Here is a 14571-nt window from a genome sequence, read left to right as displayed (position 1 = left end):
CACGAGAGGCCGTGTATTGAGCTACCTCCGCTCTGCCAGCAGACAAGTATGAGCAGGTACAAAGCCGCACATTTCCCACACAAGTCGCAGGACCCCCTAAGAACTTCTGAAAGTCTTCAGGAAACAGAAATAAAGCCTTAAGTCCTGTGTAATTTTTAAGGAATCTGCGGCAATTAGAAAATCATGGAGTGTAATTTCAGGAATGCACCAAGGGAAATTCTGGAAACTGTGCCAAGTCACTGAGAGATTAACGATATTTATGGGGCGGCACAGTGGTGCCACGGTAGAGTTGCTGCCTTACAGCGCCAGAGACGCAGGTTTTATCTTGACCTCGGGTGCTGTCTGTTTGGAGCTTGCATATTCTCCCTGGGACCGCGTGGGTTTGCTCCGGGTGCTCCGGTTTCCTCTCACACTCCAAAGATGTACAGGTTTGTTGGTTAATTGGCTTTGGTAAAATTGTAAATTGTCCCTAGTGTGTGGGATAGAACTAGTGTTAGTGTGTGGGAATCGCTAGTCGGCGTGGACTTGGTGGGCTGAATCTAATGTTTCCGTGTTGTATCTCTAAACTAAACTAAAGATTGGCAGGTAGCCACAGATTCAGCCAGCCATGCATTAACATTCACAGCGTCTCCGTTAGTAGCAGGCTCACCTATCTGACTCACAACCATTTAGCTTCAGAGTCACATTCCACAGGTCGACAAGGGATCTGGTTTGGTAGATACTGGGGGGGTGTTGCACTGTTGGAGGTGCCAGCATGCAGATGACAAGGTAAGCCTAGGTCGGAGCTGAATATGCAGCGTAGACACAAGGAACTGCAGATGCTGGATTGCATAAAAAGACACAAAAGTGCTGGAGTAACTGAACAGGCGACATTTGGCCCCACTGTCAGGCAGCATCCCTGGAGAACATGGACAGGTGACGTTTCAGGTCGGGAAAAGGTACAAGGTGCTCGAGTAAATGAGCGGGTCAGGCAGCGTCTCTGGAGAACATAGACAGGCGACATTTTGGGTCTGGACCCTTCTTCAGACTGATTGTAGTTGGAGCGGAGAAAGCTGGAAGAGAGGTGGGGCGGGACAATGTCTGGCGAGTGATTGGTGAATTTCATTGAAGGAGGTTTAGGATTGGCAGATGGATCTAGACTTTAGAGTCTTTAGAATTTAGAGACAGCGTAGAAGCAGGCCCTTCAGCCCACCGAGTCCATGCTGACAGCATATTCACCATATTCACTCGTACACTAGCATTGTCCTACACACTAGGGCCAATTTACATTATTTTTTACCAAAGCCAATTAACCTACAAACCTGTACGTCATCGGAGTGTGGGAGGAAACTTGAGCACCCGGAGCAAACCCACGCAGTTCAAGGGAGAATGTACAAAATCTGTACAGACAGCACCCGTGGTCAGGATCGAATCCGGTTCCATGGCGCTGTAAGGCAGCAACTCTACCACTGCGCCACTGTGCTGATGGACTATTGGTAGAGATGAAATGACAAAAAAGGTGAGATAAGGAGCTAAGTATAAAAGAGGCACGAAATGTGAAGCCAGAGGAAGGAATATAGGAATATATATGGAGTTGTCTAGAGGAGATCTCCATGGTATCCTGGTCAATGTTATCATGCAACCAACATGATACCAACTAAGAAGTAGCAGATGGAATACAGAGTAGCAAAGTGTGCAGTCATGCATATAGTAGGAATAAAGACGTAGTCTATTTTCTAAATGAGGAGTAAATTCAGAAATCAAATTTGCAAAGGGACTTGGGAGTGCTGGTGTAGGATTCACAAAAGGTCCATTTGCAAGTTGAAACTGTAGTAAGGAAGGCAAATGCAATTAATTTATTTCGAGAGGGCTAGTATACAAAACTAGGGATGTAATGCTAAGGCTTTATAAGGCACTGATCAGACCGCATTTGGAGTATTGTGAGCAGTTTTGGGCCCTATAACTGAGGAAGGACGTGCTGGCGTTGGTGAGGGTCCAGAGGAGGTTTACGAGAATGATCCCAGGAATGATTGGGTTAACATATGATGAGCGTTTAATGGTACTGGGCCTGCACTCACTAGCGTTTAGAAGAATGAGGGGGGACCTCATTGAAACTTACTGAATAGTGAAAGGCCTGGACAGAGTGAATGTGGAGAGGATGTTTCCACTGGTGGGAGAGTCTAGGACCAGAGGCCATAGCCTCAGAATAAAAGGACGTACCTTTTGAAAGAAGATGAGGAGGAATTTCTTTAGTCAGAGGGTGGTGAATCTGTGGAATGCATTGCTAAAGAGGCTAAGTCATTGGGTATTTTAAATGCAGAGATTGACAGATTCTTGATTAGTACGGGTGTCAGAGGTTATTGGGATAAGGCAGGGGAATGGGGTTGAGAGGGAACGATAAATCAACCCTGATTGAATGGTAGAGTAGACTTGGTGGGCCGAAGGGCATAATTCTCATGCTAGAACCTATGAATTTAAAACATCACTAGACAAAAAAACAGGTGAACTTCTTTGACACCACGTTACTGAACGTGGACCTTTGTTACGTTCAAATTGGTTGATGTTTTTCCACATTGCAACAGTGACAGCACTTCAGAAATACATAAATGATTATTGTGAGATTCAGCATGTTCCTATACTCTATCAAGGACCATGTAAAAGAAAGTTTCCTGCATAAAGAAAGGGTTTATACTTATACTGAACACTGGTTGGAAACAGGACTGATAAATGATGTAAACATTTTAATAATAATTAAATTTGAATAATTGAAACATTCTTTACACAGATAACAGAAAACAGCAGAATTTTTAATAATTTAACCAATCATACAGTTATAAATCTCTGAAAATAAATCTATGACAAATATTTACAATAATGCACTATCATTAACTCACGTTCTGTTCATCTACACCAGCTATAATGTCCGTACTATCTCTCAATGTAAGTGGAGAAAGGAGGAGGCAGTCTTGGTTCCCCATCTCATCGATGCACATTAACCCTTTGATCGCTGAACGTCTCTTAGTAGCAACATATCCGCACAAATCGATTTCAATTAATTTTTATAAATGAAATCTTTCTCCAGATATTGCTTCTACCGATTCCAAATGCACGGTCTTTCATGCAGTTAAGGCTTTTGTTTAGTTTAGTTTTAGTTTGAAGACACATCGTGAAAACTGGCCTATTGACCCACCCAGTCCATGCCTCATCTGTTTGCACGAGTTCTATGTTATCCCACTTTCTCATCCACTCCCTACACATTAGGGGGCAATTTACAGAGGGCCAATTAACCTTCAAACGCCATTCAGGCCGGTAGTAACATTTCCCACACAGTGGTTACATTACTGAACCGGTGGCTAAAGTGCTGGATTATTGATCTGGGGGATTTATATTCCATTAATTAATAAATTAATCTGAATATAACGATAACTTCAAACCTACAGGATTTTTGCAAAGAGAAGCATTTGGGTCAGTGATGTATTTCAGGAAAGAAATTAGAAATATTAATCAAAAATGCTAGAAATTCTTTGCAGGGCAATCAGCATCTGTGGAGGATGTGGGGCAGAGATACGGCTATATTTTAGATCAATAACTTTTCATCAACACCATCTGATCCATGGTTTAGAGTTTAGAGATACAGAGCGGATACTGGTCCTTCGGCCCACCGAGTCTGCATTGGCCAGCGATTACCCACTACGCTTGTAATATCCTTCACACTAGGGACAATTTACAATTTTTACCAAACTTACAACTTTACAACTTACAAAGCTGCACGTCTTTGGAGTGTGAGAGGAAAAACAGGAGCACCCGGGGAATACCCATGCGAACATGGAGAGAACAGGCAAGCTCCATACAGACAGCCCCCGTAGTCAGGATCAAACCTGGGTCTCTGGCATTGTAAAACAACTCCACCACTGCGCCACCCTAACAGTGATACGTTCCAAAAGTCAATAATTTACCATCAAACCCATCTGATCGATGTTCGAACATGAAACGTTAATTGCTTCTATCATCACAAACGTTGCCTAACCTAACAGCAGAAAATCTCTGAAGGTCCCCAGCATTTGCAGTTTTTATTTCAGATTTTCAGCATCTGCAGTTTTACGTTTTGAGGACTGGGAATCTGCTGTCGTTGGCTGGCCTGGTCAACGGGTGAGTCCAGAGACACTATATAGATGGCTCATAAATACCTTGTTAGTTTGGGGTAGTCAAAAATGCTGGAGGAACTCAGAGGGTGAGGCAGCATCTATGGAGGGAAGGAATAGGCGACGTTTCGGGACGAGAGACCCTTCTTCAGACATTAGAATGTTAGTTCAGGCGTAATTAGGGATGGAAAGTAAAAGCAGTTAACAATGAAGTTCTCATTGTGCAAATGAATATATGAAGGATATCAGAAACGTGGAGTTTTGTCCCCCAGTGCTAAATCTCCATGTTCTCCGACACCTCAAAAAAAGGGCCGTGAACAATGTTGACGGTTTTAATACAAATTCCACACAATCTTGGATATCAAGAGAGCATAATTTAAAATGACGCGTGCATTTGGAGCTCAGTTAGAAAGATATTACAGATATCACAAAATATTCCACATTCACAGTGTGTTCGTTTTTAACCTGAGGGACATTCGAAGCAATGAGGTTCTCAAAGGGTTAAATGCTTCGCATTATCAGATTCAGATTTGAGATAGACATAAAGTGCTGGAGTAACTCATCGGGTCAGGCAGCACCGCTGGAGAAAAAGGATGGGCGATGTGTCAATGATTCAATGATGCTTTAATTTCACATCTACCCAGGTTCGGTGAAATGCTTTGTATTGTATTTAACCCGGTAACATCATGTAGCAGACCTCACCTAGGCAGTATACAAGAGTCGCCACGATTTGGTGTCGACAAAGTTACGAAAGTTCACCGAACAGTCCTATCTTCTGCCTGCCTCCACAAATGGCAGTAGCCCCCATCTCCCAACCTCCCTCCACCGGGTCCCCCCCTTCGTTCTTGGGTCAGGACCCTTCCTCAGACTATGCTATTGTATTCTCCCACAGTCCCAGCAATTCCCCATACACCCACACACTGGGGGCAACACACAGCAGCCCAATTAATCCACCAACTTCAATCTGCAGAAGGGTCTTGACCCAAAACGTCATCCATCCCTTTTCTCCAGAGACGCTGCCTGACCCACTGAGTTACTCCAGCACTCTGTGCCTATCTTTGGTATCAACCAGCATCTGCAGTTCTTTGCTTCTATATCCTTCAGGTTCAGACTTACTGCTCGATAATTTGGGGGCCGTTTATTGCACCTCCACCATTGCCTCCCCTCTAAGCATGCACAGTAGCAAATCACTCATGGCATAACACAGTCAAATGGCAACACCAAGATATTAGAATCTACACACACTGTTCCCCAATAAATCTCAACTTCTGTCCTTTGTCTTCAAACACTTTAAACAATTCGAATGATAAACACCAGGAGGTCATGTAACAATCACGACTTTGTACTTTTATATAAAAATGTAAAAGTTAGAAAATTAGGAAATATGTGCGGCACGGTGGCACAGTGGTGGAATTGTTGCCTTACAGGGCCAGAGACAGGGGTTTGACCCTGACTACGGGTGCTATCTGTAGAGTTTGTACTCTTTTTTGTGAGTATGAACAGCCTCCTACACTCTGATTAGAGACAATTTAGACCACTTCCACTCTCCTTCCCCCATCAAATCAAACCTAAATTCTAAACCAATACACATTGAACTTGACCTGGTAGCCACCACAAATCTGACCTGTCCAGTCACGTATTCAAGACCAGAAATTGATTTCAGAAATTTACGATACTGAAGATGGCAATACAGCCCATCAGATCCCTGTTGGCCTATTGGAGGGTATCCAACATCATCCCATGAAAGAGATTGATATTGGTCACAGCTCTTTGCATGCACTCCCTGATACCTTGTACATGTGGGCAGGGTTCTCTGTCCATCGTCACCCTGTCAGGCATCGAGTTCTTCTAGTCTTAGTGAATTAGTTCCTCTCTACTCTCCCTACTTCATCCCATCAACCAACAACCTTAACTGTATCCCATTCATACGCTCATGTTATAGGAACAGAATTTGGCCATCCGGCCCATTAAGTCTACTCCGCCATTCAATCATGGCTGATCTATCTTTCCCTCTCAACCCCATTCTCCTGCCTTCTCCCCATAACCCCCGACACCACTGCATATCAAGAATCTGTCAATCTCCGCCTTAGAAATATTTATTGACGGCCTCCACAGCCATCTGTGGCAATTAATTCCAGAGATTCACTACCCTCTGACTAAATAAATTCCTCCTCATTTCCTTTCTAAATGTATGTCCTTTTATTCTGAAGCTGTTCCTTCTGGTCCTAGACTGTCCCACTAGTGGAAACATCCTCTCCAGATCCGCTCAGCCCAAGCCTTTCACTATTCACAAAGCCACAACACTGTGTGCAAAAGGTATGTCAACGCCTTGAAGTGTCTCTCTGATTTAGCTTGGAGATACAGCATGGAAACAGGCAATTCGGCCCAGCGAGTCCATGCCGACAATCGATCACCTGTTCCCACTAGCTCCATGTTATCCCACTTTTTCACCAAATCCCTACACACTGTGGACAATATACAGAGGGGCCAATTAACTTACAGCCCTTTGGGATGTGGGAGGAAACTAGAGCACCTGGGGGAAACACACATTGTCACAGGGAAAATGTGCAAACTCCACCCAGACAGCACCTGAGGTCAGGATTGTACCCGGGTCTCTGGCGCTGTGAGGTGGCGGCTCAACCACTGAACTGCCCTTGAATCCAGTTCCTCCATTCTTTGTCCACACACACACACACACACACCCACCCCAGCCCACAAAACTCATCATAATCCCCTTTTGAAACCTCCTCCCCAAGTCCCTCATCCAAGGTTTCTATATAAGATGGAGTAGACTCGATGGGCCAAATGGCCTAATTCTGCTCCTTTGAATATGAAGAGGATGTTTCCACTAGAGGGAGAGTCTAGGACCAGAGGCCATATCCTCAGAATAAAAAGGACGTACCCTTAGAAAGGAGATGAGGAGGAATTGTGGTGAGGTGGTGAATGTGTGGAATTCATTGCCACAGAAGGCTGTAGAGGCCAAGTCATTGCATATTTTTAAGGCAGAGATTGACAGATTCTTAAATAGTATGGATATCAGGGGTTATGGGGAGAAAGCAGGGGAATGGGGTTGATAGGGAATGATAGATTAGCTATGAATAGGTTTGTGAGGGAAAGATAGATCAGCCTTGATTGAATAGTCTTGATGGGGCAAATGGCCTAATTCCACACCTAGAACTTATGACATGAACTTATAGCAGAGGCAGCCCAGTGAAAGTGTTATAAAGGTGAGTTGATTGTTAGTCTAAATGTGACTGGCTTGCTCTAACACGACGTATCAATAGTACAAAGACATACTAAAAGCTAGGTTTCATTAAAAAAAGAAAGAGATAACTGCCATGATGAAAAGATGTGTGTTAAAAAGACTCCCACACCCTCCTCCCTTTGCCTATCTTATCGTTTTGAACCACCAGGTTTTGTGTATCGAGAGAAAAAAATTGCCTACGCTCTCTAGGACCCAGCGGATTCTCTCCCGTCCAAGACAAGACTTCCAATCCAACCAGCTGGCAAATTGAAAATCTCTCCACGCCTAAATACTATCAAGGCAGCTGTGCGCTGGCCGCAAACACGACATGCATGTTATCTCAAACCCAGATTCCCGGGAGACTGTTAGGTTCAGAAAAGATGCCCAGTCTACTTTAGGCAACAACTCTCCATGCACCGGTTTGAACTTGTTAAGCCGACAGCTCCGGGCCAAACCCCTTAGCGCGCAAAATATCCTGAGTATTCCAGATTTTCTTTTATTTTTAATTTATTTTAAAATTATTAAACCCACTTTGGGGGGGGGGGGGGTTAAAACAGTGCTTCAACCTGCTGTGATACCAAGGGTCGGTACATGATTCTCCAGAAAGCTGTTAGTTCGCCCTTGCAAGGAACATTGAACATGAAGTCTACAAAAGGGTTACATATTTCATTCCACGCTTAAGAAAAATCGCTGCCCGTCCTGAAACGACAGATGTGTGCATGTAATCGATGTCCTGATATCCGGGCATTATTGTGTAGGAACGAAAATATCACACAATTTAAAAAATAATAATAACTTACTCTGGGACAAGTGGTATGGTTATTTAAAAAAAGGGATATTTTAACATGTAAAATATATCCAGAACAGGCACCTTAATGCAATATAAAAGAAACGTAGAAGAAGAAAAAAAAAACACGTTGACTTCGAAATTGCTGGTTTAAATCTTTTTTTTGCTTTGCGTGTGTTTTAAGATGAATTATATTTTTAAAAAATAGCAAAATAAAAAAGGTGGTTCGTAAAAAAAACCTCTGTCGGATTATTTAATAGGTAAATACCAGATCGGAGACGCTAGAAGCTAACCAGTCTCCTGAAATCATCTCGTTAACTTCTGGGGTGCAGTAATCTGGGAAGTCGAAGTGGGAAGCCGAGTTTGTCAGCGTCCCGTCCACATCCTTGTCCAGGGACAGAGAGTCCAAGGTGTCCAAGGGCAGGCTCTCAAAGTTCGCGTTGGTGATGATGTTCAGGATCTCGTCTTCCAGCTCTTCGTCCGAGGAGGACGTCGAAGCGAGAGAGGAAGACCCCGACCTGCTGGAGGTGGGCGATGGAGACCTGGTCTCCCTGAGGTGGTCGCCTCGGTCTCCTGCGCTCAGTGTCTCGGTGGGACCCTCGCGGTCGGCGTCGGCGGTCTCACTCTCCAAGCAGTAGCTGTCATCTTCGCTGAAGACCCCCTCCCAGACCGGCCGAAGTTTCTTAGCATGTCCCTGATGGGCGATTCTGATCTCCATCAACCCCTCGACAGGGTCCACCTCCACCGTCTCCTGTCCGGGCGGGCGACCGGAGCCGCTCCTCTTCGACCTCCAACCTGTCTTGACCACCCTGGATCTCTGCTTTTTGCCCCCCAATCCGCTCCTCGCCGAAGCCACTTTCTTGCTGAGCATCTTGCCGATGGCTCCTCCCTTGCCCTTCTTCCTAGGTCGGTATTTGTAGTCCGGGTAATCGGCCATGTGTTTCAGCCTCAGCCTCTCCGCTTCTCGGATGAATGGGACCTTCTCCATCTCCTCCAGAGCCTTCCACCGTTTGCCCAGGCGTTTGGAGATCTCCGCGTTGTGCATGTCCGGCGACTGCTCCATGATCTTCCTCCTCTCGATCTGGGACCACACCATGAAAGCGTTCATCGGCCTCTTGATGTGACCGCTGGGCGTTTTACACCAAGCCGGTTCCGACCCTAGACCCAACGAACTTGGACACTCGGCCATCCCCGTCTCCGCATCGCTGGACTCGGCGCTCTCTCCGGCCACCATGCCTCGAAGTTTGAAAAGACTGGGAGGTGTGGACAAGGGGAGGGTTAGGGGCTGGGAGGGGGGGGGGGGGGGGGAGGAGGAGGGATGATCAAAATCTAGGACTGTCCTATCCTACACCTCCCTCCCTTACACCCCTGTCCCAAGAGCAGGAACAAGCACCCTCCAGTTTCTAAACCCCACTCGCTCCCGTTCGCTGTAGTTTCTTTCTCTTTCTCTCTCTCTCTCAGCGTATATATTTCTCTCTTAGACCCAAACCCTTGCAAATCCCACCCCGCTGTAGCGATCATTGGCTGCTCCGGCAGAGATACCACCAACCCTGTCGCCAATCAGCCGAGCCCCAGCCGAACAAGGCTGGGCGTGTGACTGTCTGAGAGTGGACCCGTGCCTCTTTAGAAAGCACCAAGGCGTTTCACAGCCCGTTAACACATGAAGCGTCGATTCTCTTACCCTCCCCGTCGCTGTTCCAAACGCAAAATGCAGCGGCTGCTTCCAAACAGAAGCAAAACACATGTGTATACAATCACGAGAGGAATAGATCGGGTAGACAGACGCACCGAGTACCTTGCACTGAGCAGGGAAGTCGAGAACCAGAGACACAGGTTTAAGGTGTAGGGGAAAAGATTTAATAGATATCTGAGGTGACTTTTTCCACACATATAGTGCGGACTGCCAGCGGAGGTAGTTGAGGCAAGGACTATCGCAACGTTTAAGAAACAATTAGACAGGTACATGGATTGGTTTAGAGTGATATGGGCCAAACAGGCAGATGGGACTCGTGTAGATGGGACATGTTGGTCGGTGTGGGTAAGTTGGGCCAATATCTGAAGAATTGTCTATACCTGAAACGTGTTCCACAGTAGTGTTCAGAATATCCATGTTCTACAGAAATGCTGCCTGACCCACTGAGTTCCTCCAGCAGTTAATTTTGTGCAGGGCAAGTTTGTTTTTACACAAGGGGTGGTGAGTGCCTGGAACGTGCTGCCAGGAGTGGTAGCGGAGGCAAATACAATCGTGGCATTTAATAGGCTTTTAGATAAGCATGTGGATATGGAGGGATAGGGAGCATGTGCGGGTAGACGAGATTAGTTTTTCTTGGCATCATGTTTGACACAAACATTTGGGGCTGAAAGGCCTGTTTCCATGCAGTACGTTCTATCTTCTACTCAAGATTCCAACATCTGCAGTCTCTTGCGTTTCCGAAGATCAGACATCAATCTTCCGTCAGCACTGTTAACAAATTTAAGATACAGAAAGGCTGGCGTGAATAGCTTGCATGCACAAAGTGGTTTTTTTGTTTAACTCAAAGGGGAATCAAAAACTAGCTTTAAAGTAAGAAGGGAAATATTGAATACAAATGATGCCGCCAAGTTGGAAAGAGTGCACAGATTTTTGAGGATGTTGCCAGGACTTGAGGGCGTGAGCTAAAGGGAGAGATTGGGCAGGCTAGGACTTTATTCTTTGGAGCGCAGGAGGCTGAGGGTGATCTTATAGAGGTGTCTGAGATCATGTGGGGAATAGAGAGGGTGAATACACAAAGTTGTCCCTCTGGTTCCTAATAAATCATTTTGCTTTCACCAACTCTGGAAATGAAAAGTTAGAAAGCATAGGGTAGTGGTGAGAGGGGAAAGATTGAATTGAAACCTAACTGTTTCACCTTGAGGGTGGAGGGTACTGTATATGGAACAAGCTGCCAGAGGAGGTCGATGAGGCAGGTACTATAACAACATTTAAAAGGTACATGGATTTGAAAGGTTTAGAGGGATATAGACCAACTAGCGTCAATCGGGCATCTTGGTCGGCATGGGCAAGTTGGGCCGAAGGGCCTGTTTCTCTGCTATACAACTCTGTGATTTACCCATCAAATATCTACTGATTGTTATCATGTACATTTCAGGTTACAGTGGCGCAGTGATAGTTGCTGCCATACAGCGCCAGAGGCCCGGGTTCAATCCTGACTATGGGTGCTGTCTGTATGGAGTTTGTACGTTCTCCCTGTGACCACGTGGGTTTTCTCTGGCTGCTCCGGTTTCCTCCCACACTCCAAAATTGTACAGGTTTGTAAGTTAATTGCCTTTTGTAAATTGTCCTAAAGTGCAGGCTAGTGCTAGTGTACGGGGTGATTGCTGGTCAGCACAGACTCGGCGGGCCGAAGGGCCTGTTTCCACGCTATATCTCGAACGCCAAAACTAAAGTCTTAAAGTTTAAAGTAATCCTTCCTCTGCAGAGTTTTGGGCGAATGTTACAGACTTTTTTGTGGAACACAAACCTCCTGATTTTTTGGCGAAATGCACCTCACCTTAAGAATGTGCTCTCGTTCCATTTTGCCAGGATTGATAACAATTGCAGAAGTCTATCTACCCTGTTGAGTCTTTTTCATAATTTAAACAGCTCAATTAGATTACTCTTAAATCTTCTAAACTCCAGGGAATTGCAGGAAAGATCATACGTCTGCTATTCATAATTTAACACTGTAAGCCCTCAGTGTGATATTGCCGTTCCCTTTTCAAGGTCAAGGCTAATTATTGGTATGTGGATACGACAGCCTGTGTATGTGTGTGTGTGAGAAATGAGAAACAAGAGTTAATGTTGACAAAAATGCTGGAGAAACTCAGCGGGTGGGGCAGCATCTATGGAGCGAAGGAAATAGGCAACGTTTCGGGTGGAGACCCTTCTTCAGACTGAAGAATGGTCTCGTCCCGAAACTTCGCCGATTTCCTTCGCTCCATAGATGCTGCCCCACCCGCTGAGTTTCTCCAGCATTTTTGTCTACCTTCGATTTTCCAGCATCTGCAGTTCCTTCTTAAACAAGAGTGAATGTCTACACTTTAGTTTTAGTGTCAGAGATACAACGTGGAAACAAGCCCTTCGACCCACCGAGACCGTGCCAACCAGCGATCCCTGCACACTAACACAATCCTACTCACACTAGGGACAATTTACAAGTGTAGCAAGCCAAACCTGTACATCTTTGGAGTGTGGGAGGAAACCCACGTGCGTCAGTGCAATAACGTACAAATTCCACACAGACAGCACCCATGGTCAGGATCCAATCCCGGTCTCTGTCACCGTAAGGCAGCAACTCTATTGCTGCGCCACCGTGCTGCACTTCAGACTGCCTTGGCAAGGCCACCAGCATAGTCAAGGACCAGTCTCAGTCTGGTCACTCCCTCTTCTCCCCTCTCCCATCAGGCAAGAGGTACAGAAGATTGAGAATGCTTAGGAAATGTGTAGATGCTGGTTGAAACCAAAGATAGACACAAAATGCTGGAGTAACTCAGCCAGACAGGCAGCATCTCTGGGGATGAACGGGTGACATTTTGGGTCGAGACCCATTTGAAAATGCATAATTCCATATTCAGGGACAATTCTCTCCAACTAAAACGTGGTCCTGACCTCCCATCTGCCTCACTGGAGACTCAGGAACTATCTTTAATTGAATTTTACTGGACTCTATCTTGCACTATATAATGTATCCTTTATCGTGTACCTGTACACTGTGGATTGCTTGATTGTAATCATAGAAACATAGAAACATAGAAAATAGGTGCAGGAGTAGGCTATTCGGCCCTTCTAGCCTGCACTGCCATTCTATATGATCATGGCTGATCATCCAACTCAGTATCCTGTACCTGCCTTCTCTCCATACCCCCTGATCCCTTTAGCCACAAGGGCCACATCTAACTCCCTCTTAAATATAACCAATGAACTGGCCTCAACTACATTCTGTGGCAGAGAATTCCAGAGATTAACCACTCTCTGTGTAAAAAATGTTTTTCTCATCTCAGCCCTAAAAGATTTCCCCTTTATCCTTAAACTGTGACCCCTTGTTCTGGACTTCCCCAACATCGGGAACAATCTTCCTGCATCTAGCCTGTCCAACCCCTTAAGAATTTTGAAAGTTTCTATAAGATCCCCCCTCAATCTTCTAAATTCTAGCAAGTACAAGCCAAGTCTATCCAGTCTTTCTTCATATGAAAGTCCTGACATCCCAGGAATCAGTCTGGTGAACCTTCTCTGTACTCCCTCTATGGCAACAATGTCCTTCATTTATAGCATCATCACGCATAGCATTTTCGGTGAATGGATGGCACACAACAAAAATGTTTTTCACTGTACCTTGGTACACATGACAATAATAAACAAAACTAAAAAAAGCAGTATCCAGCGATGTCGGATGGAAGAGAGGTTCGGTGCCGGTGAGCGGGCTGGGTCTCGGAGGTACTCTGGGAGCAGCGGGTAGCACCCTGCGGCACATAAGCTGATTGCTTGAGGACATTAGCAACATCTCCAGGCCAGGCTGACCATGCAACTCCGACCCAGTGCCGCCACCAGGCCAACGGGCCATTACAGCCAAGTTATCACTCTAACATTTTTAACAACTTTGAAACCTGAAGGGTATAAGTTGGTGCAGGAAATGTAGGGACCCTTGTGTACTTCCTCAGTGTAATCTGCTCTTCCTATACTCTTGTAAGTATAATTGTGAGGGATGATCTTATAGGGGTGTATTAAATCATGAGGGGAATTGATAGGGTCAATGCACAGACCCAGAGTAGGGGAATCAATCCCGAGGACATATGTTTAAGGTGAGAGGGGAAAGATTTAATAGGAACCTGAGGAGCAACTTTTTCACACAGAGAAGGTGGTGGTTATATGGAACGAACTGCTAGAGGGGAGGTAGTTGAGGCAGGATTTGAAACAATTAAATTGTTACTTGGACGGGTATGTGGGTTGGAAAGGTTTTTCGACAATGGGCATTTATGGCCAAGGTACGACTCTACACTTTTAATACTTTGGACTTGAAAGGTACAAATGGGGTGGAAATGTGGTGACTCCTGAGTGCTGTCTCAGTGTTATCTACTATTCTTACTCTCCTGTATTTAAGTATGGTTGTGCCTAGGTATAGTAAGATTGTTACTGAACTGTATGCAAAAAAGGATTGCACTGTACCTAGTGTAGGTATATGACAAAAATGAACCATTATCCTCAGACAGCACACACATTCAAGCACAAAGGACCTGTTACACCTGTTAATCAAAGGATACAGTCATTTACATAAATATTCTGTAACGTTTGAAATATTTATTTCTCGCGGAGCTGTTCAAAATTTGCTTCTTTCACTCACTCAGAAAGCCAGGAGTTTAGATTAGATTAATTTATTAATGTCGCATGTATCGAGGTACAGTGA

The 14571-nt window shown here is 45.2% G+C and overlaps 1 protein-coding gene across 1 annotated transcript; it reads right to left on the bottom strand.

The window, feature by feature from the left end:
- Positions 1-7439: 7439 nt before the first annotated feature.
- sox12 (SRY-box transcription factor 12) lies at positions 7440-9587 on the bottom strand. The gene has a single exon (XM_033041775.1). It carries the CDS (start codon positions 9384-9386, stop codon positions 8406-8408), a length of 981 nt encoding a protein of 326 aa, XP_032897666.1. The 5' UTR covers positions 9387-9587; the 3' UTR covers positions 7440-8405.
- Positions 9588-14571: the final 4984 nt, after the last annotated feature.

The sequence above is a fragment of the Amblyraja radiata genome, chromosome 23 (genome assembly GCF_010909765.2).
Source record: "Amblyraja radiata isolate CabotCenter1 chromosome 23, sAmbRad1.1.pri, whole genome shotgun sequence".
Classification (NCBI taxonomy): Eukaryota; Metazoa; Chordata; class Chondrichthyes; order Rajiformes; family Rajidae; genus Amblyraja; species Amblyraja radiata.
This window is presented reverse-complemented; position numbering and strand designations above follow the sequence as displayed.

Coding starts and splice junctions, on each gene's coding strand:
- sox12 (XM_033041775.1), bottom strand. CDS start 9,386: ATGGTGGCCGGAGAGAGCGCCGAGTCCAGCGATGCGGAGACGGGGATG.